Genomic DNA, 24,126 nt, shown 5'->3' with positions numbered 1-24,126 from the left:
TTATCACGACTGTCTCTGGAAGCTGAAGGAGAAGCCACACCTCAGAATAATCTTGGCCGTTTCAGGCCTCGCTGCGGCTGTTTGTGTACGGCTGTGGCTTCCTTGTTCTCTCCTAGAAAAGAACCAAATGTTCCCAGTCCGCCCATGCTGTGACACTGGTGCGGTGACCGTAGCTTTCCGAGAACTCTGTGTTATTTTGCAGTGTGGATCGGGCCCGGAGGGTTAGGCCTTTAAAAAGGAGTGGCAGGGAAAACCTCGCCTCATAACATGGAAGCGTGGATCTGTGCCTCCGGATGGTCACTGCTTTGGAATTCAGCTACTTCACCAGAAAATGTTTTCAAGTCACCCCGCTTTGTTTGGTGTCTGCCTGCCTTGAACAACTTGATTACAGAATGCTAAAGAACCTCAGGGTTACTGTTTATGGATGGCACACATAAACATGCCATCCCATGCTCCTCGCTGATTTATTTTACCGCGTTTGCTGCATATTGCTCACTTACTGATTTATTTACCATCTTGGAGCTCTCACCACTTAACAGGAGTCTATCTGTCATTCTTTGTGTGCCTGTTAGTCTCCGTGCATGTGTGGATGCGGATATGCTCTCTTTGTCATTTTGGTTTTTGTGTCTCCGTGTGTGTGTGTGTGTGCGTGTTTGCGCGCCTGTCAGGATCTGCGTTTGTGTGCGTGAGCGACATAGTGTCTGACATGACAAGAGGTGACCTTCCCTCTGTCTTCTCCATCCTATTCCTGTCATGCCATGTAGAACCCAGGTCTCTGTTGTCATGGTGACAGCCGTGATTGACAGCTTCTCTGTCCCTGGAAGACAGATTTGTATGAGGCGCTTTACTCTATTATCTGGGCTGTTTCCCTCGGTTTTCTGCATGGAAGTTAAGGGCCGTATGTTACTCTACATCTCCCTAAGTGCGCGTGGTTATATTTAACCTTTGCCCACGGAAGGAAAGTCGACTGAGCGTACACGTTCTCCTCTGTCTTCACGTTCAAACGGTAACACATGTTGATGCCTGAGCAGTTTGGTTTTTGCAGGGCATTAAAGGTAATGGTTAAGGGAGGAACAATACTTTTATGACGTTCTTAAATTTTACATTTTGAATGTGTTTAACGGATTGTAGCCAAGAATTTGAGAGTCATGCTCTAAATTCAAATTTTGTCCGGATAATAAGAAACACCCAAAAAGACTTTAAGAGCGCACCGCAAGATTGCAGCTACATTAAGGATGCACTGCGGAGTTTCCATGTGCGCCAACCGAAGTTATTATTTTCAGACTAAAATGCTTCATGCATGTGCTTGAGGTTTACCAAACATCAGTCAATAATAAGTGTGCATGCGTGCGCGTTTTTGTGTGGGACAAACTCAAAAATAGCTGCTCCGTATCGCCACTAGAGGTTAAAAACTCAACACAGTACCTTTAATAATTAAATATTAAAGTAGAAAATTATGTACAGTCAAAGCCCGCGGAGAAGAATGTGTTTAAAGAATTTGTGCCAGAATAAATCTCTGCAGGCAGGGTCTTAACAAAGCCTAGGGACGAGAATATGAAGAGCTTTTCACAGTGAAGTGGTACAGCAGTGTGATTCAAAGGCACTGGTGTGCGGCTCCAACAGTTCCCATCGTGTCGGAGCCCCACAGCTAAGATCAATAGCCATCAGAGCCCATCCCCCCACGCAGCACTGCCATTAATAACCACACTGAGTAGCTGGATGCTCTTGCCTTGACCAACTGTTATCCTTCACCTTGCGGATGATACAACCGAACGGCATGTCAACACAGAGAGGACAGATAGATGTGGGGATTGAGTGACGCGACGAGAGGCGGATGATTTATCCGGACATTTAGAAATGCTAATGCGCTGTTCCACATTCCACCGACGCCACGCCTACAATTTATGGAGTAATTCTTATTGATGTGGGAAACTGAGTGCGGGACCCGAACTGCCGCTTCATCCTTGTACCCACCAAACATAAATTGTCTTATACATCATTGGGGTGCAGAGGCCCAAACCACTGTGGTACCAGAGTAGTTCGCTCTATGCTATGGATTTTTTTGTCCTGGCATTGCTGCATTGCGGTCTGAATTTATACTGTAGTTATAGGCGTATGTCATGGAGAGTGATGGTGGAGAAGAGACTTAAGGAGTCTACTCACATCAGCCTCGTTAAGGAGCTATTCAGGCCTCCCGTTCATCAAACATACGCACACGCCATCTGCTTCAGGCGCAGGTGTGCGTGTGTGTGCATGGATGTATACGTGTGTTTGTGTGTGTGTGTGTGACTTCGAGAGTGAAACACCATTTATGGCCAATTAGGGATGCTTTATATTACCCAAACCTGTCCCCAGACTATGGACAGGGAAGTATTAAAAGAGTTGAAATTGGACAAAAATCATCTTTATCACCATAGCAACCCTATCCGCTGTTGCTGGGCTTGACATCCCCCTGACTTGCCACGGCAGCGACTGCAGAAATATGCCTTGCTCAACCTGCCACATTAAATAGGTTAACTAATGGTTATGGTGGAGGGATAAAACCTTATCTTATTAAATTTTCTTGTTACGTCTAATTTAAATTCCTTTTGCAGTCCTGCTGAGAAATATAACATTTCAAATGGACATTCTCCCTATGACAGGGAGATTTTGATATTGCTAATTATCTCCTACTTCCCTTCATTTACTTTCATGCAGCCTTCACAGGTGAGCTGGCTGAATAAGTTAATGGGGAGGAGAGGCGAAGACCTAAAGTCCTGAGCAAAATTGGTATGCATGGTTTCGATTCACCAGAGAGAAGGTCACTTCAACAATCTGATAGGCCCTTTTAGACGATAGCAGGTTGGAAGAGAGGGAGTGAGAGAGAGAGAGCGAGTGACGGGAAGGTGAGAGGGAAGAAGAGATGACACAGAGAGGTAATGTGGTAATGTGTCAGGAGGTCTGGATACGGCGCTTCACCCCGTCCCGAGTGTGACAGCCCTGAAGGTGTGATAACCTTAAATTCACACACGCCGACCCACACAATCACACTCGCATGCGGACACACACTAACATCCATCCCAGGGCATCCTCCTGGCCATGTGTAGCAATGGTGGGGGAGTTAATCACCCATGTCCATGGCCTTTAGCTGCTCTCATTAGCGGTGAGCGGTGGAGCCGTACCCGATCCATTAGCAACGCTGCCGGTAATGACACTTCACCAGCACCGGCGGGCCCACGGCCAAGAAAGGCTTCGCAGCCCGGCACTGCCCCTCCATTACTGCCTCCTACTGCATACTGCCGCCACGCTTTTTAGCACTGGCAGGGGACTGAGAGGCAAAGGGGGGAAAAAAAAAAAAAAACAGAAAGAAAGGGATTGTACTTCCCTTTTTCTTTGGTCCGGAAAAGCAGCAGGAAGACGAGGAGAGGCAGAGAGGCAGCCTGGTGGCTTTTATCTGGGATCACATCCGTTGGCGCTGTACTGCAGCATTATCGTTCCAAGCCTCTTTGTCTTTGTCTGTCTTTCTCTCTCACACACACACACACAGACACACACACACACACACCACGTGCATGTATGAATCCCACACACAGCTGCGCAGGGGAACCCATACATGCACATGCACAGTTGGACAGACAAATAGTGATAAGTCATCTTTTATGCATTGGCATGTGCTAATTAAAAACAAGCACACACACTGGCAAATCAGGCTTACGCTTGCACTCGTGTTCAAACCACCACACACACACAAAGTATTCACAGCAAGTTACAGAGAAAGCCTCGCACAAAGTGCCATGGCCTCATTCATATTGCATGTAAAAGCCCTGTGGCTGTCGTGTAACCAAACCTGTGTCACGTCTGTAAAACGGCCATCGCGGAGCAAGCTAGCACCCAGTTAAAAGCCAGGGCAGGCATGACTAAAGGAATGTAGGCCACAGGCAACAGACCTCCCGCTTTTCCTTTCGTCTCTCTCACACTCTCCCCTGCGTTCCTTTCAGCTTCATTTTTTTTATAATTTTTTTATCTTCTCAGCGGTGCATTTGCTTGCCTGTGAGGTCTTGGTGGGACAGCAGGATACGTCCTCCTCCTCCTCTTTCTCCTCTTTCTTCCTTGCATACTCATTTCTGATCTGCTCAGCTTCTCTAAGCAGGCACACATATTCTTTTAGCACCCTCCGAAGGCCGCAGACGGCACAGCAATCCCACATTCCCCATAGTTAGAATAAGTTAGTTGAGAATAATTGAGAGAATAATTACGCTGAATTAGTCTTCCAGGGAATTGTGACTAATATTAGATGGGGATTTGCAACTTTAATGTGTGTTGCAGGGATTTCCAAGGATTTTGATGTATTTGTGTCTTTTGTTTTCAGTACATGACTGCTGCAGCCGCCGCCGCGCCTATGCAAGGGACCTACATTCCCCAGTACACTCCTGTGCCTCCAACAGCCGTCCCTGTCGAAGTAAGACACGTTTACACCTAATACTTACCAAGATCCAACAATCTGTCAACAGGAGGACATCGTTACTGCTAACAGACCTCTCATTTGCACCCACAAACACTCCCTTTACCATCTCTAAAGTTCCCCTCCACATCAGTAGAATAAAACAGTCATTAAATTGACTGATTACATTTGAAGCATGCCGCAAATTGCTCTTATTCTCTTCAAACAAATGGCCTTGCAGCCCTGGCAACTAACATGGATCAAAACTGCAAGCAAAGCAAGATGAGTCAGAAGTTTTATAGTATTTGGGAAAGGCATTTGAAGTGCAGCGCAGACTTTCTCACTTCCTCGGCGGCTGTCTGAGCTCCTGGCAGGTTCGGGCAGTCCAGCCTGAGAAATGAGGAACATGGCGAGCGGGCGGGTGGGCAGGAAGGCAGGCGGGCCGGCGAGGAGAGTGGGCCAGCTGTCTGGCGGCTGACAGTGCGGTCGTATTCAGATGGACTATCAGTCGTGTATCAGATGACAGGAGCTGAAGTGAGACACAGTGCCGGCGGTGCTGTCTCTCTCTTCCCCCCCACAGCCGGTTCGGGCTGGTGGGTAGCTGGAACACGCACATCCATCAGCCACACAGCCCCGGTTGGCCCACCAGCCACGGACAATGACAGTTTCCCCTGACAGACCCATTAGTCCCTCCTCCCTCCTCCCGTGTCCCCCCACTTAGACGCCCCACCCCTCCTCAGGAAGTTGCAGTCCTCTTCATGAAGGAGTGGCATGGAGGAAAGAGATGTAGTTGTAGTGTAGCCCACGGCGCCTCTTACCTATTTCATCCTCACCATTGTCCTCTCAGTGTCAGCGTCAGCAGTTGGGCGTTTATCACAGTATCAGCCAGTGACTGGGGGGCTGACATATGGACAAGACGCAGTATCCTTGAGAGCTTGTTAAAGGTGATTGAGATGACTCAGTGATGGGGGGCTATCGGTTATGCTAGACACATAAAAAGGCTAAGAGGTTGTTGTGATGGATTCAGCGCGCACAGCCATCCTTAAAGAAGTTTTTCAACCCAAAGATAGTCTTAAAATTCTGCAAAGTACCGGCCCGGACATGAATCTGTTTGTGATGCCATAACGCAGGAAGCTGATGTTGCTTACATATTCTTTGTTTTCCAAATATTCCTCTTAGGGTTTCACTATAATTAGTAAATTAAGGAAATATATTCTTTCTACAGCGCTCAAAGCTAAGTTTGTGTATGGTTGAATTTATCTCTACATACTGTATATTGGCATCTCTGGATGTATTATTTGTTTATACAATAAAAACACGTCCTCTATTCTCAGACTCTTGATGTCATTATTAAAACTAATAAAAACTGAAATCAGGAAGAGCAACAGAGGATGGATTCTTCCTCTACAGACAAGCATACAGTGCAGACAGAGGGACACGCAGCCTCATACTGATCATGTCATAAACAGACACATTTCCTCCTGTGTGTGTCCTCAGGGAGTGGTGACAGACGCCTCACCCCAGACAGTGGCTCCTTCATCACAGGAGGTGGCTGGCCAGCAGCAACAGATGCAGGTGGACAGTGCTGCCGACCATGTTCCTGCTTACTCATACCAGTCCAAGTAAGTCCAGCAGGGAAGAAAGACAGTTTTTGTTAACGTTATTGGAAGTGTCAAATTCTGGGCAGTGGATGTGCAGCGGTTAGCGCCGTCGCCTCACAGCAGGAAGGACGTCCGACTGGGGCCTACTTGTTCTCCCCGTGGGTTTCCTTTGGCGCTGCCACAGGTTCAGAGACAAACGCGTTAGGTTAATTGGTGATTCTAAATTGGCTGGAGGTGTGCATGTGAGTGTGAGTACTAGTGGCAACATGTCTGGGGTGTACCCTGCCTCTGACAGCAGAGATCGGTTCTAGCCTTCGGCAACCTCATACAGAATAATCAGTTATATATATTAAATGTATTAAAAGATGAAACAGTTAAAGTCTGCTTTCAAGCATTTTTCAAATTAAATGTTTAATTATTTAGAAATAGTAAACACTAAAGCGGAGTTTACGCCTCTGCGGGACCTAGACGGTGTAACCTACGGCTGTGCAAGACATTTATACTTGTGCACTCGTCAGTCTGGCTCGCTCTGTAACATCGCCACCCAAATGCTAGTCGGCGCTGTGTCTTTTTTATTTATACATGGCACCAGGCCCAGTTTAATACAAAACACAATTTTATACAATATATATATTAGGCGCCTCTGATCTAGAGTCTGCTGGGAGATCATATAAATTTGTCTACCATTAGAGATTATCTGTGCCTTTAATTACTCTGAGTGTGTTTGTCTTACTGAAGTAGATATTTCTTCTGCACCAACACATACCGTATATACTGATGTGCAGGGAGAATTCACCGCAACACTTGAAACTGAAAAGATGTTACATGGGAGATTTTGTGCAGTATTTGAAAATAACAAAGGCCGGTTAAATGCACTTCATGCTGATCTAAAAATAAAATAAAAAGACAATAGTGCCTTTATGATGTGATTCTAATTATTCCTGGCTGCTGTTGTCGTTTGCTCGTCATTTTGGCAGCACCTTTTTTGCTTCCTGGCCTAATCACAGCTCTTTAATGTGCATCACTTTGCTTCAGTCTCCTGACTGAGCTGTCAGCTGTCAACTCTATTGCTCTTCTGAGTTTGTAAAATTGAGCTTTGATTACAACTCCACACCCCACCTTCTCTCCCTCCCTCCCTCCCTCCCTCTCTCTCTGTTTCTGTTTTCTGCTCTTTCATCAGATAGCAACGGCCTGAGCGAATGTTCCTGTGACAGCGTTGCCTTGAGACAGAAGGTGGCTGCACTGTGAATGTGAGGAAAAGAGAAAAGAGAAAGAGATTGCTTCCAGATTGCCCAGGCACCAAAAAAGAGACACTTTTTTCATTTCCTACCTGGCCTACAAGAAAAAAGAAAAAAAAAATCAAGGAGGAAAAGGGTGCTGAGGAAGGAGGGAATGGGGAAATTGCTGGGCACAGTGCAAAGAGGTGAAATTGTTTAGTCTGGGAACCTGCCTGAAGGGCTGGGCTGAAGCTTGAAAAGTTTCTCAAAGAAAATTCTCAACCAATTAAAAAAAAAAAGGAAAAAATTACAAAATAACAAAAAAAAAAGGTTGAATGCGCAGGTAGGTGATGAAGTTTATTTTGTAATTAGAAAAAGGGGAGTCAAGTTTGAAATACACACAGAGATTGTCTTCCTCAGATATTAAGCTACAATTTCCTTTCAGTCTTTTTTATGTTCTAGTGTTAAATCTTAGTTTTCTAGATATATTCAAAAAACAAAGTGTTTTTTCTTTCTTGAATCTTCATGGCCTTAATTTGAAGGGCGCCAGAAACTTTTTACAGAGTTACGTCTGACGTCTGGTTCGGGGGGAAAAAAGAGCAAACAAAATCCGTCTCTTGGACCACATGGAGGGTACAAGACACTGGATGAGTTGTTTTAAAGAGGAAAACAAAACAAAAAAAAAAAAAGAATCTATCACATAAGCTGTACAGATTTAATAGAGAAGAGCTTTTTCTTTTCTTCATTAGAAGAAAACTTTGATAATTATTATGTCAGAGGTAACTAAGTGTCAGAAGAAAACTAAATGTCTGTTGGGGAAAAAAAAAATGACTCGCGGGGGAGGGGAAGATGAAGCTTTGAAGAGATTTTTCACAACGAGGAAAAAAAAAGAAAACATAAGAAAAACATGCTGCATTGTGGATGCAGTCTGTTGCAAAATGCTGAACATGTTTTTTATTATCATTATTATTTTACATGGCAAAGTTGCTGTCGATGACATTAGTGCTTTTTATCTGCCACATTTTACCTTTTTTATGAGCTTTAAGATGTTTTTAGCCCGCTTTGCTTGTCACACTGCAAAAAGAAAAAGACGGAAGAAAAAAAAAATCATAAAATTAAAAAAAAATAATAAAAAAAAAATAAAAACTTCAGAAATAATTCTGGCAGTAAAACAAAAACAGTAGATTCAGTAGGAGCTTATGGTTTAAACCAATCAGTGCAAAAGCAATAGAAGAAATTGTTGACAATTTCTGTAGTCTTTCCTAGTTGTGGATCAAATGCAGCCCATGGATGGCCATTTTTATACCAAAGATGAAGAGACACTCTGAACCAGAGTTTTGTTTTGTTTTTTCCTTTTCATATTTCAGTTTGATTTTGTTGTTGTTGATGTTGTTGATGATGATGATGTTAATGTTGATATTGTTGTTGATGTTGTTGTTGCTGTTGTCGTCGTTTTTTTTTTTTGGTTTTTTTTGGTTGTTTTTTTATTTGACCTTGATGGCCGGACCAGTCCTTACTATCCTTCCTAACATGTTCTTCACACCAGGTTTTAGATCGTTTCTCATGGTTGTCCGAGCTGTCACACACACACACACACACACACACACACACACACACATGCACGCACACACACATCCGAACATGCAGACACTCACATGCACACACACTTCAGACAGTATTTAAATGTGTGGCACAACCGTTCTACCAGAAGTCCTTTTTTTTTCTCACCTTCTTTTCTTTTGTGTTTCGTCCCTTCTGTGATGCTTTCACACGACGTGGGTGCATTCCTCCTCTCTCAGATCCTGCAGGGATATAACTTTAGGAAACAGATGGGGGAATGTTGCTAGCTACGCTCCGTGGTTGTCGATGCATTGCTTCCAGCGTTGTCCTCATTCCCGTCTGTCTGTCTGTCTGTCTGTCTCTTTATCTCTCTGATCCAACCATAACTAACTCAACTATCTCTCAGCGCACTAAGCTTCAGTGGGACTCTCCCTGCTGCCGTTTGATCTTATGTTAATTGCTATGTCATCTCGACGTAGATCACTTTTTTAATATTTATGTGCTCAGAATACCAGATGAGTCTCGTTTGCTGCATATTCTATAGCAGGTAAGTTGTTAGTCACAAAAAAAATTTACAAAATGGATTCTTTAGCAATGATTGCATAAACTTTAGGGCACTTATTGGCACTTACGCAGTGTATTTGGCAGCCAAAGCCTATTAAAATAACCTTTAGAGCTCAATAAAACACTTAAAGGAATAGTAGACACTTTATTTTCTTTAGAATTTCAATGAGAAATCGACTAAACGGTAAATAAGAAACTACAGCCAGCAGCTGATTAGCTTAGCTTAGCTTAGCACAGAGAGTGGAAACAGATGGAAAGAGCTAGCCTGGCTCTATCAAATGGATGCATCTCTAAAGCTCCCCAGTTAACACGGTTAAGGCCCAGTTCTTGGTCCACTTGTATTGCAACTGTGAAGTTGTATGTATTCCTTTAAAACACATTTAAACAGAAGCAGAACTGATTGCTAAACTAATGCAGCTTTGCTTTATCAGATCACCTTGCTTTGTAAAACTACCATCCTGTACTACCTTGCTTCACCGTGACACTTAGGAGGCATGGAAGACGTGCGCTGGGGACTGACTGTCTTGAACGTACCCTGGTCGTTTATTCAGTATAAGGCCAGCACACCTGTTGGACCTAACTAAGCTCCTCACCGGCCATAACAAGACGCTGATGGCAGCTCTTTCCTCGACCCCGCCGCTGTCACTTACACCCATAGTTGTCACAATTGGTTGCACAAACAGCCCAGTCTCATCTGATCCAGTCTTTCCATCCCTGAGCTGCATGAGGTTTTCGGTGACTTCATCTCTGAGGATTGTCCCCGTGGGACAACGGACATCTCTGCCCGTCTGCTCTGCTCACCCATGCCCTCCTGCTCCTCCTCCCCAACCGTGGTGCTCCGGCACTAAAAAGACCCCTGCTTCACTGGCACCATTAACGTGCCATGGCCAAGCCAGGCTCCTTTGCTCTAATTTTCCCCGGCTGTCATTCTCTCCCTCTTTCCTCTCTCTCTCTCTCTCTCTCTCTCTCTCTCTCTCGCACGCTCTCTCTGAGGCTTCTTCTCTTTATTGGATGGTGCAGAAGCAGAACCACAAACCAATTTCAGTCACTCTCGCAATGAGGCTTGACGGGCCCAATTTGTCTCCCTCCGGGGCAATAGGATCCACTCCAGTGTCCCTCAAAAGACCCCTTTCTTCCAGACGGAGAGGGAGCTTTTTGTTTGCTGACAATTGCAATTGAGCTCTTGCAGTTCATGTGACTCATTCAAATCCACTGCTACGGATGGCGCGCACATTACAGGCAACCTATGTCATCGCGCATGATGATGTTTGTAAGTAACAATCAGCTTGTACATCGAGTGCCTTTTCACCAAGCTTCCAAATGATTCCAAAGGATCCGTGTAATCGTTAATAAGGCAAAGCACATGGAAGAGGGTGTTGAAGAGGGTGCGCTGAGGAAACACTACAAAACATCAAAGCTACTCTATGGTGCTAGAGATGAAGTTGTCCTGGGCCTCTGCCTTCAAGTTCCTGAAGTGAACCACCCCGTTGGAGCCGCGCTTTTTATTTTAATTTTCCTCAGTCATGCTCTAAACGCTGTAGATTCTTGTCTTCCATCCATCGACGGAGGTCAGAAGCCACATGTGTCATTCAGACTGCCTCTCAGCGACTGTTCAGCTGTTTATTGTCCAATCAAATCAACACGTTCCCCTCTCCCTTTCATCCAGTCCGCCATTCTACATCTGCTTTCACTTGCCCCGAGGCCACGATTTGCTCTTATCTCCCAGTGAACGAGTCTCTTCCACATCTTTAACGGCTAACAACTGACAAATGTTGGGTTTTAGGGCTCCCCGGATGCCCCGGCGCCGCTCATCTGTTCACACTTGTTACGTGAACTCACTCCGTCCCATTCCGTGGCCATTTTTAAGTGTCCTGATGAAACAACAGAGCTGCGACGTGATGACTTTTACCAGTTTTAAGCTAGTATGCGTGTGTGTCCGTGTGCATGTGTGAAGTGTTTTTCTTAATGTTTCAACTACAGTGTAGCTAAATCCAGTCCTCTAGACTTTTACAGCTGCTGTTTTATAGAGTACGGAAGACATTTTGAAGCTTAATAGGACTCATAATACAGGAGTTGCACATCAGCGAGGAGAGCGTCTTACAAATGGCATGAGATTCAATAGTAATGGCATTATGGGAAATGGGGTTACAAATAGCCATGGGATTATGGAAAACTGCACAACAAAGAATATCAGCTCTATTTTGCTAATGGAGATTCAAGAATGGAAAAAAAGAGGCAGGTGTTTGCTCCGAGTGCACGGCACCAAAATTTCACATAGAGCTGAAAGATTGCCCAACAAAAAAGAAATGGCTTTTTCTTAATAGCACAATGGCATAATGTACCTTTTCAGAATACAAATACCGTCTTCGAAAGTGTACAGAAGGCATGCCTGCAATTCTAAGGAGGCTGTTGCAGAAATCTGCTCCTAGTCAGCCCATGTGTCAGCACAAAGCAGCTATACCGGGAAGGGAAGTGGAAGAAAGAAAAGAGAGAGAGGGGGCGATCATTAGCTCCTGTTGCCGGGCAGACGAGGTCCTGAAGTTTGCAGCAGTGGGCTCCCTGTGCACGACTCCAGGAGGCGACCAGCATGACCCCTCGCTAATTAGGAGCTCATTCTTCCCCTTTCGTACTCCGTCACAGCAACACAGACACTTCCTCCTGTTCAACAGCCGCTCATCATTTTGTACCTCACTCGGTTCTTGAGTTTTGGATTTGACATACCTTGAGCTCGGTTTGTACTTCTGCAACGGCTCTGTGCAGAACCTCGCCGCATGTCTGCGCCGCTATAATGCTAGCCTGCAGTTAGTCAGCTGTGTTGAGTTTCCCTGCGTACTTTTAAACAACGGGGAGTCAAACGGAGTGGCTCACGTTGGAGGAATCAAAAAGAGACAAGACGCCAGCGTAGATGATGTGTGGGAGACAAAAGGAAGGAGATTTTTTTTTGTGCTTCTCCAGTCTCTTGAGACTTGGACTAAAAAAAAACAACCTTTCAGACCAATCACAGCTGTTGCGGCCTGCGTCGCTGCAGCCCGTAGTTACATTTCTGGTGAGGTGCACGTCAAGCTACCGCATAGCATACACGCATCTGACGCAGAAGCATAAATCCAGCTTTACTGTCAAGTGTCGGCCATCATTTTCATCAATCATGTCCTCTTGTCTTCTTCTTCTTCTTCCTCATGTCCACATTAGAGATCTTTTTAGCTCTTGGGGCCCCTTTCTGCAAATTTGTGGCATGACCGTCTTCTCTAATATTCCTTTCAACACGTTTCACTCGAGCATAAACCCTGTTGGACTCAATTTCCCGGCAACAATCATTTGTGGAAAGCGATGAATCCAGTATTGGTTGCACACAAACCGGCACCTGGATTTTAGATGAAGCTGCTGTGTTGTCCTTCAGCAGGCTGCAGGGTTGCACGTCATTCTGAACGCCGAGTACGCCGAGTACGCCGCCACTCTGCTGCTTCAGCACTTTGTCTCGTTTGTCTGGTCAAAGGTCCGCAAGAAGGCTGTTTGCTTCCACAGTGCCCCGAAAGTAAAGTTTATGCAATCATTTGTGAGCATTTAATATTTCATCCGAAGCATATTTTTTGTGATTAAACATTTACCTGTCGATATCTAAGTTGTGGTGAAATGCAGTAAAGATGACTCATCTGATGCCCCCGTGAAATTTAACCTCTTCTATTTGATGCAGGAAGGAGGAAAAGTATTTTACATTTAAGCCAAATTTGATTTTCAATCACTCGCGCACTCTCTACAAGGTAACTCTGATCTCTGTGAACTTACCTGAAATACAAATCTTGAGACTTCACTCTCATCCTGATTTCCTCCCAGCGTTAGTCTTTCAAGGCAAGGTGCTTATTTCACTGCCCTTTCTAAAAAAAAAAAAAACTGTTCTCTCAATCCGTCCCTTACTCGCCACCTCTCACAAATCACAAATCACTGCCGCCATCCCTGAACCTGACATGCTCGAGAAAGTCATTTATGTGCTGTGGCTTCCTCGCTGTCACAGGAGGAAACTCATTAGATGTATTACATGTCATACCTCCGTCGTGAGGCTCTTGTGGATTCATCACTTGTGAGCGAGCCGTTCCACATTGATCCTTGTGTGTTCGGGGAAAAAAAAGAAAAAAAAAAACAGCAGTTCAGAGTTACTCTCGCAGACTGTCTCTCACAGCAGAGTGTAAAGGAGAACTGTGGCTCAATAACTCATCACAGAGTCGCACATTCACACACCCTCCACACACATAATTCAGTGGGAAAATTGCTCGAACCGCCCGCCCTCCCTGCAAGTGCGAGAGGCCCTGTGCTTTTAATTGATGCTTCGGTCCACCTTTGATGAGAGCTATCGATTGGCTGCACAACGCCAGGAGCGCAGCCACTCAGCCGGCCCGGCACAGGCCTCGTGGAGTTCAAACGTCTCCCCGAGAAAGAAATACACAATCTCACCGTTGCTAGGAAATGGCCCACCAAATTATCTCCAGATAGCCAGTGCATAAAGTAAAGTGCGTTAGGCGTGGGACTCATCCAACAGATAAAAAGGAACTATTTATTAGGACAGCAGAGCGGTTTTTAATTTGTTTTCTTGTTAGTTTTCTCTCTTTTTTTTTTGGTTGTTTTCTGTTTGTTTCGTTGTTTTTTTCTCTCTATCTCTTTTCTTTGTTTCAGCGCCGAGGAGGACATGGTCACGCCTCGCACACGCTGCTCAGTGTGTGTGATATTTGCGAAATTATCTGTACATCTGTGGATGTTAGGATTTGACTTGGGTTTTATCAGTTGTTTTTTTTTTCTCTCTCTCTCTCTCTGATGAAGCTTTCAATAAAAAAATGTGGAAAAAAAAAAAGAACACAGGAGTTCGAGTATCCTTCGGCCTGCCTCGCAAGTGATTGTGTTTCATTACAGCTAGCTGTTTTCCCGTCCTCGGGCAATTATTATTATTATAGAGACATTTGTTATGCGCTGAGCATCCTCCGACAAGCACACAGGACACACCATCTTCCCCGTAGCCTTTTATCTATATGACTAAATTGCAGTGGGAAGCGAGAGGAAGCCCTGTTATTATCATCCAGGCTGATGGCACCTGCTGCATGTTGACCTTGGGCTCTCACATCCTCTCATAATTACAGCCTTCACAAATGGAGCTAATACCTCTCTATGGGATTTCCCCCATCACTGCTCACATGCACTTGATTGGGTGTAAAGTGGTCATAATCAGAAATGGAGGAGTCTGCTGGAGGAAGAAGTGGATCGATGGCGATCAATCTTCCTCTTCACTCTCATTTAGGCCCAATCAATGGCCGTCCTTGTCACCTCCTAGGACGCCTGTGCCGTCAATACCACATCTGCACAGGAGGAGCCGCCGCCTCAGACGGATCAAGGCAACGAGACCGTCCCTCCAGAACAAAGGCTCTCGACGGAGAACAATCGACTGGTAAGCTAGTGCGTGCACTCGAATGCACGGGATTCGTGTGGAGTTGCATCTGTGAATAATACGGAAGAGCCTCGGTGCTCAGTGAGAGATAACTGTTGATGTGGTACATTTACAGCAATTTAAAGCATTTTATTATCGGAGAAACCCCTCTGAGGTGCCATAGTTTTCTCCGCTACACATTGTATTTGCTGCGGGGGTAAAAAAAAATAAAAATGCAGTGGGATCCGTTATCGAGTGAAATGCCACAGATTGAATCTCACTCCCTTGGAGCCAAGCAGCCTCCTTATCTGGACTCATAGAGATGTAGCAGCTGAACACCACAAGGGTGCAGCATACCAACACAGATGTTATCTAGTGTGTGTGTGTGTTTCACAGAGGAGTGAGATATACAGAGAGGCATACACACACACACACACACAAACACACACACAAGGCACATGCACCCACCACCACTGGATACGGATCAAGGACATCTCCATGGGGAGGGGGGACTCAACACGACAACATGACCAGCTTTCCCAGCAAGCCATCTGCTGAATATATATATATATGCATACGAGGATTAGGAAGGAAGATCCAGGACATGCAGAAAAATATATCTGTCCTACTTGCAGTACAAATTGTTTGATTGATGTGCATGTATATGGGATAAACACACTCTAGTGGATCCTGAATGCATCATTTGGTGTCGATAAGGGAGCTGATGGTGAGTCAGTGCAGGGGCTTTGCTGTGAATTCTACAGAAACTGATAAATGCCACGTCTATGTAAAGGAGAGAGATTTTTTTTATATATATTTATACATATTTTACAGTAGAATAAATGACTAAATTGTGACAGAATATGATTTAGGTGTCAGGTTTTTTTCATTGCACCAACACAGATAGATGAAAATAAAATAAACTGGTGCTGCGCGCTAATTGAAGCTTATCAGGGCGTCGTGATTGCGAGCCCAGCTCTCTAAAACTGCCCCGATGTAATTAACATGGCTCACGTGGTGCCAAACAAGCTCCAGTAATTAGTTGTATCCATTATTTTGGTTCCAAAGGTGGATCCATTTGCCTCCGACAGATGATTTGCGCAGACCTCTGGGGTGACGAGGTTTCAGGTCTGCCTCCACACAATTGATTTTATTCCAGACCAATCTAAACAGAGGACTCGGTAAAAATTGCCTTGATTGGGACCGGGACCTTTAATGACCCCGAGCTTCCAGGTGCAGTCCGGGCGGGTTTTGCAATCCAATCAAGAATTTGTGATCATCAGCAACCACGGACGCACCTGGTGCTCCCGTATTATTGTGCTGTACTTTGTACTCCAAGAGAGACATAATTAACCAAAGGGGTATCAGTGCTGCTGAGCTAAAATTTAAATAATACCCAGAGGTAGGGCTGGGGGGGTTGTTGTGTTCGGAGTTGGAAATCATTATTTGCTTAATCTAGAAGTGGGTGAATGCTACACCGGGCTAGTAAACACGGGTTTCTCATTAGTTAAGAAATATATTAAATAAATGTTTTCACTTTCTAGGTTTATTAGGTTCAACAAGAATCTGAAACTACAACTGAGCTCTGCATTTTTGTTAAATAGGTCAAGAAATACAATCAGTCCAGTGATGATATAAGATTTAAACTAATTCCAATATAATGGAGGTTGAATTATTACCTTGACTGTAAACCTTTTACACAATTCGCAGACTGCCTTCTAGGTTTTCACTCTAACTCTATAACATTGACAAGATGGTCAGTGTCATTTATTTCTCCTGTCAGTGGTTATAATGTTGTGGCTGATCGGTGTACAGTATGTGTGTATATTTGAGGTCCTGCCTCCGAGCGTGAACATCTTTTCCAGATGTGCTCCTCAAGCCAACAGGAGAACAAATGAGTAACATGGATGTCTCGCCCCTTCGTCCACAATAGAATCCCATGTGGCTTATTCAGACAGCCGCTCCGTTCTCAATATTCCTGTGATGAATCACTATCGTTGTTTCGCAGGAATCGGGGAACGCAGCCAAAGCCTATTGAAGTTTTCAATGACTTTAGCGGGACAATTGTATCCCAGGAGATCCCGGGGGCCCGCGCACAAGGCATTGTTCCCCAGGTGGCACGGCGGCCGCCTGTGCCAAGGGTCCGGCTCTGCTCTCAATACACTGATCACAATAGGTGTTAATGGAGGATACGCAGAAAGCCACTCTCTGTCACTCACCCGTATGTGAACCACTCAGCTTGACAAAACATATTGTTATTAATCTGAGTCTCCCACTGTGGTTGACACACATGTAGGTTTTGGACACATTTCAGTCTAGCCGCGGAAAAACAAAGACATTTAATTTGCTGAGAACACTAAGTGAAAGAAATTACCACAGAAATATCCTTTGAGGTAACTTACGGTGAAAAGTCCACGTGAAGGAAAACATGTGTTTCCTTGAGTCATTTCAGTTTCCTCTGAATCTTAAATGAACTGCAGTCACTCTTAGAGCTCCGCGGCTCCACAGCCTGAACACTATGTGTGTGCCGTGGTGCTCTGCAGGGGGTCACGGTGGGGATCTGAACTACTTTTTGGCTTCTTCAAAGTGCTTTTGCGTGAAGTTTTGCATTCCTTTGCAATAACTTTTGTGTTCACTTCTCATTGATTTCTTCTTTCCCTCACTGGATCTTTTATGTTCTCCCTGATATGAACGGCTGCTGTGCCAGTCCAGTCAAGTTACAGCTTTCTGACAGTTTGTTGGAGGTTTTGATAGCTAGAGCTAACGCTGAGGGTGGTGCAAGGATGTCAGAGCACTGCTGCAATTCTGTTTGCTTTAGATATGACTACAGTGGGTGTTGACCTCTTCCTTGTCTATTTAGCTGCAGATATATAGAGTAAAGGGCCACACACTGTTCCACTACCTAATGCACAAACGCTGTATATCACAGAACAACTCAGCCTTTCTCAGTGTTTCCGGAGGAATGAAAAAGTTATTGCCAGGCAACTTAAAATATTCCAGAGCAATGCAAAATTTATTGCAAGGGAGTGCAAAAGTGCTTAAGTTGATGAGAAAGTAAAATTGAGGAGATATATGAAAGCATAAAGAAGCAGGAAAAGTCTTTATGAAGAGATGGAAGGAGGCGGAGAAGATAACAAATGCTGCGTAGCCGGGAGATAGTGTGAGAGCGAGAAGGGGAATATAAGAAGGAAAATAAAAACGAAAAGACAGGAAGAGTCATCCTTCACCTCCCCGCTTCCCCTGCAGCACCTCAGACCATCTCCTAATAGCTCGCTATCACCTCCGGGCTAAGCAACAGTGTGCAGGTGGATAAACAAGAGGAAGGCCACACACGCTCCAGGGGCCGACCCAGCGCCCCCGTGCTGCAGATTTGTGGGAATGTAATGGGACTATGTGTACGCTACCAACATGGCAGGCTATAAAACACGGCTCCGGCAGCCGGGGAACTCCAACACACCTCTGCCCCTCCAGACGTGACCCTAATGTGTTAAAGAAATATATGGTTTGTTTTAGTAAAGCACTGGAAAACATCCTTTCCCTACAAATGGCACTGATTGATTTGTGCTCGACTTTGAGAAGAGTCTTTCTAACCTCAACACCTGATTCCGCTTCCTCCAGACAAAGGTGATAACTTTGAGTAAGTTTGTTGTTTCTGTCTTTCAGAGTTAAATGAGAAGATCAATACCATCATGGATCTGGATTAAGGAGGTGATTATCTTAGCTGAGCATAAAACTTTGAAACAAAGGAATCTGTAGCTGTCTCCACATGAGCATCCACCGTAGAAGGTCAATTATCTGTGATCTTAACAAACTTAAGATACGGTCACACCAAACCAGAATTAATGAGCGACAGGCAACGAAGGCCGACAGGGACGTTGCCAAACATTGCCTGTGCCTGGACCAAAGTGTTGCACTCACACAGATCAGCCATAACATTATGAACACTGACAGGAGAAGTGAATAACATTGACCATGTTGTGACAATACAATGTTCTGCTGGGAAACTTTTGGACCTGGCATTCATTCGCATGGATGTTACTTAGACATGTAGCGGTAGCAATGATGGCAGCAGGATTAGGAAGGAAGAACCGGGACATGCAGAAAAATATATCTGTCCTACTTGCAGTACAAATTGTTTGATTGATGTGCATGTATATGGGATAAACACACTCTAGTGGATCCTGAATGCATCATTTGGTGTCGATAAGGGAGCTGATGGTGAGTCAGTGCAGGGGCTTTGCTGTGAATTCTACAGAAACTGATTTATTTATACATATTTTACAGTAGAATAAATGACTAAATTGTGACAGAATATAATTTGGGTGTTGGGTTTTTGTTGCACCAACACAGATGAAAATAGAAATTTAAAAAAATGGTGCTGCACTCTAATTGAATTGCTTATGGGGGCGTCGTGATTGCAAGCCCAGCTCTCTAAAACTATCCCGATGTAATTAACATGGCTCACGTGGTGCCAAACAAGCTCCAGTAATTAGTTGTATCCATTATTTTGGTTCCAAAGGTGGATCCATTTGCCTCCGACAGATGATTTTACGCAGACCTCTGGGGTGACGAGGTTTCAGGTCTGCCTCCACACAATTGATTTTATTCCAGACCAATCTAAACAGAGGACTCAGTAAAATTGCCTTGATTGGGACCGGGACCTTTAATGACCCCGAGCTTCCAGGTGCAGTGCGGGCGAGTTTTGTATTTAATCAAGAATTTGTGATCATCAGCAACCACGAATGCACCTGGTGCAATGTTCTGCTGGGAGACTATTGGACCTGGAATTCATTCGTGTGAATGTTACTTAGACATTTAGCACCCACCTAGACCAGACCAGGCACCCCCACCCCATAGCAATGACACTCCTTAATGGCAGCAGTCATTCCCAGCGGGATGCAGCCTGACACAGACATACACACAAAAACAGTTTAGGAACAGCAAAAAAAAAAAAAACATGAAGAACAGCACAAGGTGTTGACCTGGCCTCCAATTTCACTAGATCCCCAACTGATCAAGTATCTGTGGGATGATCCACAGAGGCCCCTCCCCTCAACCAATATGACCCCACAGGACACTGTTTTGGAGGCGCAAGGGAGACCTACACAATATTAGGAAGGTGGTCATAATGTTATGCCTGATCTGTGCCTGATTTCTTTTAGCATTTAGTTTATATACCATGAGTTTTAGGTTTTACACTTTCTAATTCTAATAACCAAATCATTATACAACACACAACTTCATGTGTAACAGTGGTTTCTCTCTATCTCGTCCCTTATCGTATATGCTTCCTGTTATACAGTGTTGCTGCAAATGTCACTGCTGCCCCTCTTGTTTTTCACTTCATTGGGTGTTCATTTCATCTGTCATCTGGATAACCCTTTGCCCTCATCGGGCTGCATGTAATGAGAGCTTAGTGAAAGAATGGTGCATATACAACAAATGTCATGCCCTCTGCAGCGGGAACAACAATGGAAGGTGGACGTGGTTAAGGGCAACAAGCGGGGGAAATACCAGACTATAAATACATTAGAAGTGCTGCGTCTGAGTCTGTGGAAGGTCGGCGTTGACTGACTGAGGCGGTTCAGGATTTAAGACTCTGCAAAGGGGAGTGGACTGTAAGCAGAGCCTAGAAATGAGAGCTGCTTATTCTGGGTCAGTGGTCCATGCCCTGCACACACACACACGCAGACCCATACACCTCACACTGCTTAGGTTGATATACAGTACTGCAAAGGTGTACAGTTTTTCTCCCACGCACACAAACATACACACTCACCACACACCAGCAGAATGTTTTCTAATCTCTGCAGAGTTATGGTACATTACACATGTTATGGCTGCTGCAGACTAACCCTCCGCTGAACTACAAAGAGACTCGACATAGGTGAGGCTGAAGTCAGAAAGGGGCCCAAGCTCTCCTAAGCACTCCCACATGTGCCGTCCGCACGTGCCAACTTTTGTTCATGCCTGCGTGTCTGCGTTTCACTGTGCAATCACTGCTTTTAATACTCCGGCGGACCCACATGAACGTATGCAAGCATGAACGCATTCCTCCATCAGTATTTGCGTATGCGTCTGCGTGTGTGCGAGCGTGAGCCGCAGATCAGGCCCGGGGACAAAACAGAGCAAAACAGCCATCAACACAGATTAACCGTCTGAAAGTCTTGGCTTCAGACCTGTCTGGTCTGGTTTCCTCTGCAGAATCCGACAATTTTTCAGGTCAAATCAACACGTTGAGAGTTGAATGGCTCGGTGTCGTGGGATGTTTGGTTTCTTTCAGCTTAGCGTTTTTGGCTTTAGAGCCCACAGCTTTTTGTTGTTTTGTGACAGTAAGTTAAAGAGATCTAGAGACCGCAAGACAGCAATTATGTAGCTCTATAGTCATTATTTGCGCAGTTATGATATATGTTGACACCGTGTATAGACTTAACACTGAGATAAACGCTGCCTTCTAATGAGTCCATGTGAACAGCACCTCTCCGAAAATGTTCTATGAGGTCTGAGTTCACATTTAAATTTACTGATGGTTTCAGAAATTGCAGAGGTGAGAGCTAATTTAATGTATTGTAATTTACTTGTATAGGGTCTTCCATGTCTCCGGGTACTCCGGCTTCCTGCCACGGTCCAAAGACATGCTCGTCAGGTTAACTGGTGATTCTAAATTGGCCGTAGGTGTGAGTGTGAACGGTTGTCTGTCCACCTCTCGCCCAATGACATGGGATAGGCTCCGGCCCCTCCGTGACCCTTCAGAGGACAAGCAGTTACAGAAAATTAATGATTGAAAGTGTCTTTGTCAGCGTTAGCTTGCTAAACGCTTAGCCACACACAGTAGCTTCTAGGTGCCAACAGTTGCCTGCAGTCGATGCTATCGGTTATTCCTGTTGTTTCGTCTACATAACTTTCCATTTCACAGCCATAAGCATACGATTTCCATTTAAAGGCAACGTTTCTACTTTAACTCCTTCCAGCTGGAGATCTTTGTGCTGATACCAAGCCGTGTCTAAACGTTATAACTCAAAGGCTACTGGTGCATGGGCTTCCGGTTTAGCGACCGATGGAGTAAGACGTGCCTGCGAGAGCTCCTGTGAACCTCTTTTAAATGACCACATAGGGCCTTTTCGTGTACTCTCTATTTCTACATTTTGACTCCACAAGCTCGTTGTGACTGTATTACAGGCCATTATGCCTCCAAAACAGAAAAATACGAATAACCTGGCGGCTACGCAAACGAGGCCTACCCCCCAGGCTGCAGCCTCCCTGGGGAGTAGTGGGGCCACCCCGCCCGCGGGGTGCGCACGCTATGCCCCTCATTCCAGAGAAAACTGCCGCCGTCTCAAGCATGACGTCTCCGGACTTTAAGGCTGAACTCCTTGCCGCTCTTCGAGATGAGGTGGTAGGCATTTTTAAGACAGAACTGGAGACGGCAATGACAAATAACTTCACGCAGATAAAGTCCGAGCTACAGAGTGTGAAAATGGAGCTAAGTGCTAACATGGCGGCTATCCGGTCGGAGGTGGATGTGCTAAAGGTAACTGTGACTGACATGGAGGGCTCGCTGTCGACATGCATGGACGATGTGGTTTCACTTCGAAGTAAAGTGGACAAACTTTCGGCCCAACTTGTTACTCTTGACAGCAGATGTGAAGATCTGGAGGCGAGGTCTCGCCGTAACAACATCAGGATAATAGGTCTACCCGAGGAGCACAGCGTGGTTGACGCGACCACAGTTTCCATCCTGCTGAAGGATGCTCTCGGCTTGGGAAAAGAGCCAGTGGTGGACCGGGCACATCGATCCCTACAGCCCAAGCCGAAACCCGGTGAACGCCCTTGTCCCATAATAGCACGTTTACACTATTATGCAGACTGTGCCGACATCCTACGACGTGCTAGAACCCAGCGGCAGATCAAGGTGAAGGATTCAACAATCTCCATTTTCCCGGATCTCACTGCACGCACAGCCAAAGCCCGTGCAGCCTTCAATGACATCCGACGCCAGCTCAGGGACATTCCCGACATAAGATTTGGGCTGCTACACCCGGCGCGTCTCCGGATCACCAGAGGGGATGTCACAAGGGAATTTACATCACCGAAGGATGCCGCTGCCTTTGTGAAAACACTCAAGTAAACTTGGGTTTGTTACAGCATAGTTTGAGTGTAGGTGCCATTACAGTTATATACCATTACAGTTGACATGTTCAGTTAATTTTGACATAAATGGCACCATAACTCCTGTTGTTCTAATAAGCAGTCACTATGTTTATGCACGTATGTGCAGATTTCTTAGATGGTTCTGAGCCTTGTGTTGCTTAATATTTAGGCCCTGTCTTTTGCTACACATGTTTTATCTTCCCAATGTTTCCAGGAGCTCCAGCCAAGTTGGAGTGAGGTGAAGATGTCTTTGGTCCAAAGCCTGGAGTTTGTTTGTGACTCCTTGTGGAGTTAGCACTGGTATCCTATCATTTGGGGACGGGATAGTTGTGCTTTGTTGTTTTTTTGTTTTTTTCTTTCTTCCTTTCCCTTTTCCTTTATTTTTCTTTTCTCCCATTTGAAGCGGCTGAAACCTGACATTGTGTTCTTGCAGGAAACTCACATGAGGAACAAAGATCAAGTCAGACTGAAATGTCCCTGGGTTGCTGAGGTATTCCATTCTAGTTTCAACTCGAAGGCCAGAGGGGTGGCCATCTTGACCGGTAAATCTGTCTCATTTACCCTGACTAATATAACTTCTGACAGAGATGGCAGATATCTGATAGTTTTAGGTACTCTATTTCGTGTGCCTGTCCTGTTAGTGAATGTTTACGCACCACATTTTGATAATCCTTGTTTTATGAATAAGCTGTTTGAAAATCTGCCCTCTCTGAGTGACTGTTTTTTGATTTTTGGAGGGGACATGAACTGTGCTATTGATCCTCAATTAGACTGCTCTAAACCTGGCTCAACCCAATCACTAATGGCTAAGGCCCTTTACAATTCCATGTCTAGCAATGGCTATGTTGACCCCTGGAGATTTCGGAACCCGAGCAGTAGGCAATATTCTTTTTATTCGCATGTGCATCAAACCTTCTCTCGAATAGATTATTTCTTTGTAGACGCTAAACTTATGCCAAAAGTGACAAATGTCTCGTATCATCCAATTATTGTTTCAGATCACTCACCGGTGTCCATAGATGTTCAGATTTCCTCCAGACCTTGCTATCCCACCCAGTGGCGATTCAATACCTCCCTTCCATCAGATACAAAATTTCATAGATTCATTACAAGTGCAATAGAGGATTTTATTGCTCTTAACCAATCTGATTCGGAACCTATCTCTAAAGCACTACTATGGGAGTCTTTAAAAGCATATCTGCGAGG

General features: G+C 44.9%; 1 protein-coding gene across 5 annotated transcripts in view; it reads left to right on the top strand.

The window, feature by feature from the left end:
- LOC311501424 (RNA-binding motif, single-stranded-interacting protein 3) overlaps positions 1 to 14,511 on the top strand; it is a gene marked incomplete at its 3' end in the record, with an annotated part of 259,362 nt that extends 244,851 nt beyond the window's left edge. For 2 of the 5 annotated variants that reach the window (XM_084563235.1, XM_084563236.1), the window contains 3 exons: positions 4,349 to 4,438; positions 5,918 to 6,042; positions 7,206 to 14,511. In XM_084563235.1, the coding sequence (XP_084419361.1) occupies positions 4,349 to 4,438; positions 5,918 to 6,042; positions 7,206 to 7,269 (279 nt within the window). Of the gene's footprint in view, positions 1 to 4,348; positions 4,439 to 5,917; positions 6,047 to 7,201 lie in introns of those variants that run through there. The other 3 variants (XM_084563232.1, XM_084563233.1, XM_084563234.1) reach the window with 2 other exon arrangements.
- Between the last annotated feature and the right edge of the window lie 9,615 nt (positions 14,512 to 24,126).

Source organism: Chelon labrosus, assembly GCF_963514085.1.
Source record: "Chelon labrosus genome assembly, chromosome: 16".
Classification (NCBI taxonomy): Eukaryota; Metazoa; Chordata; class Actinopteri; order Mugiliformes; family Mugilidae; genus Chelon; species Chelon labrosus.
This window is presented reverse-complemented; position numbering and strand designations above follow the sequence as displayed.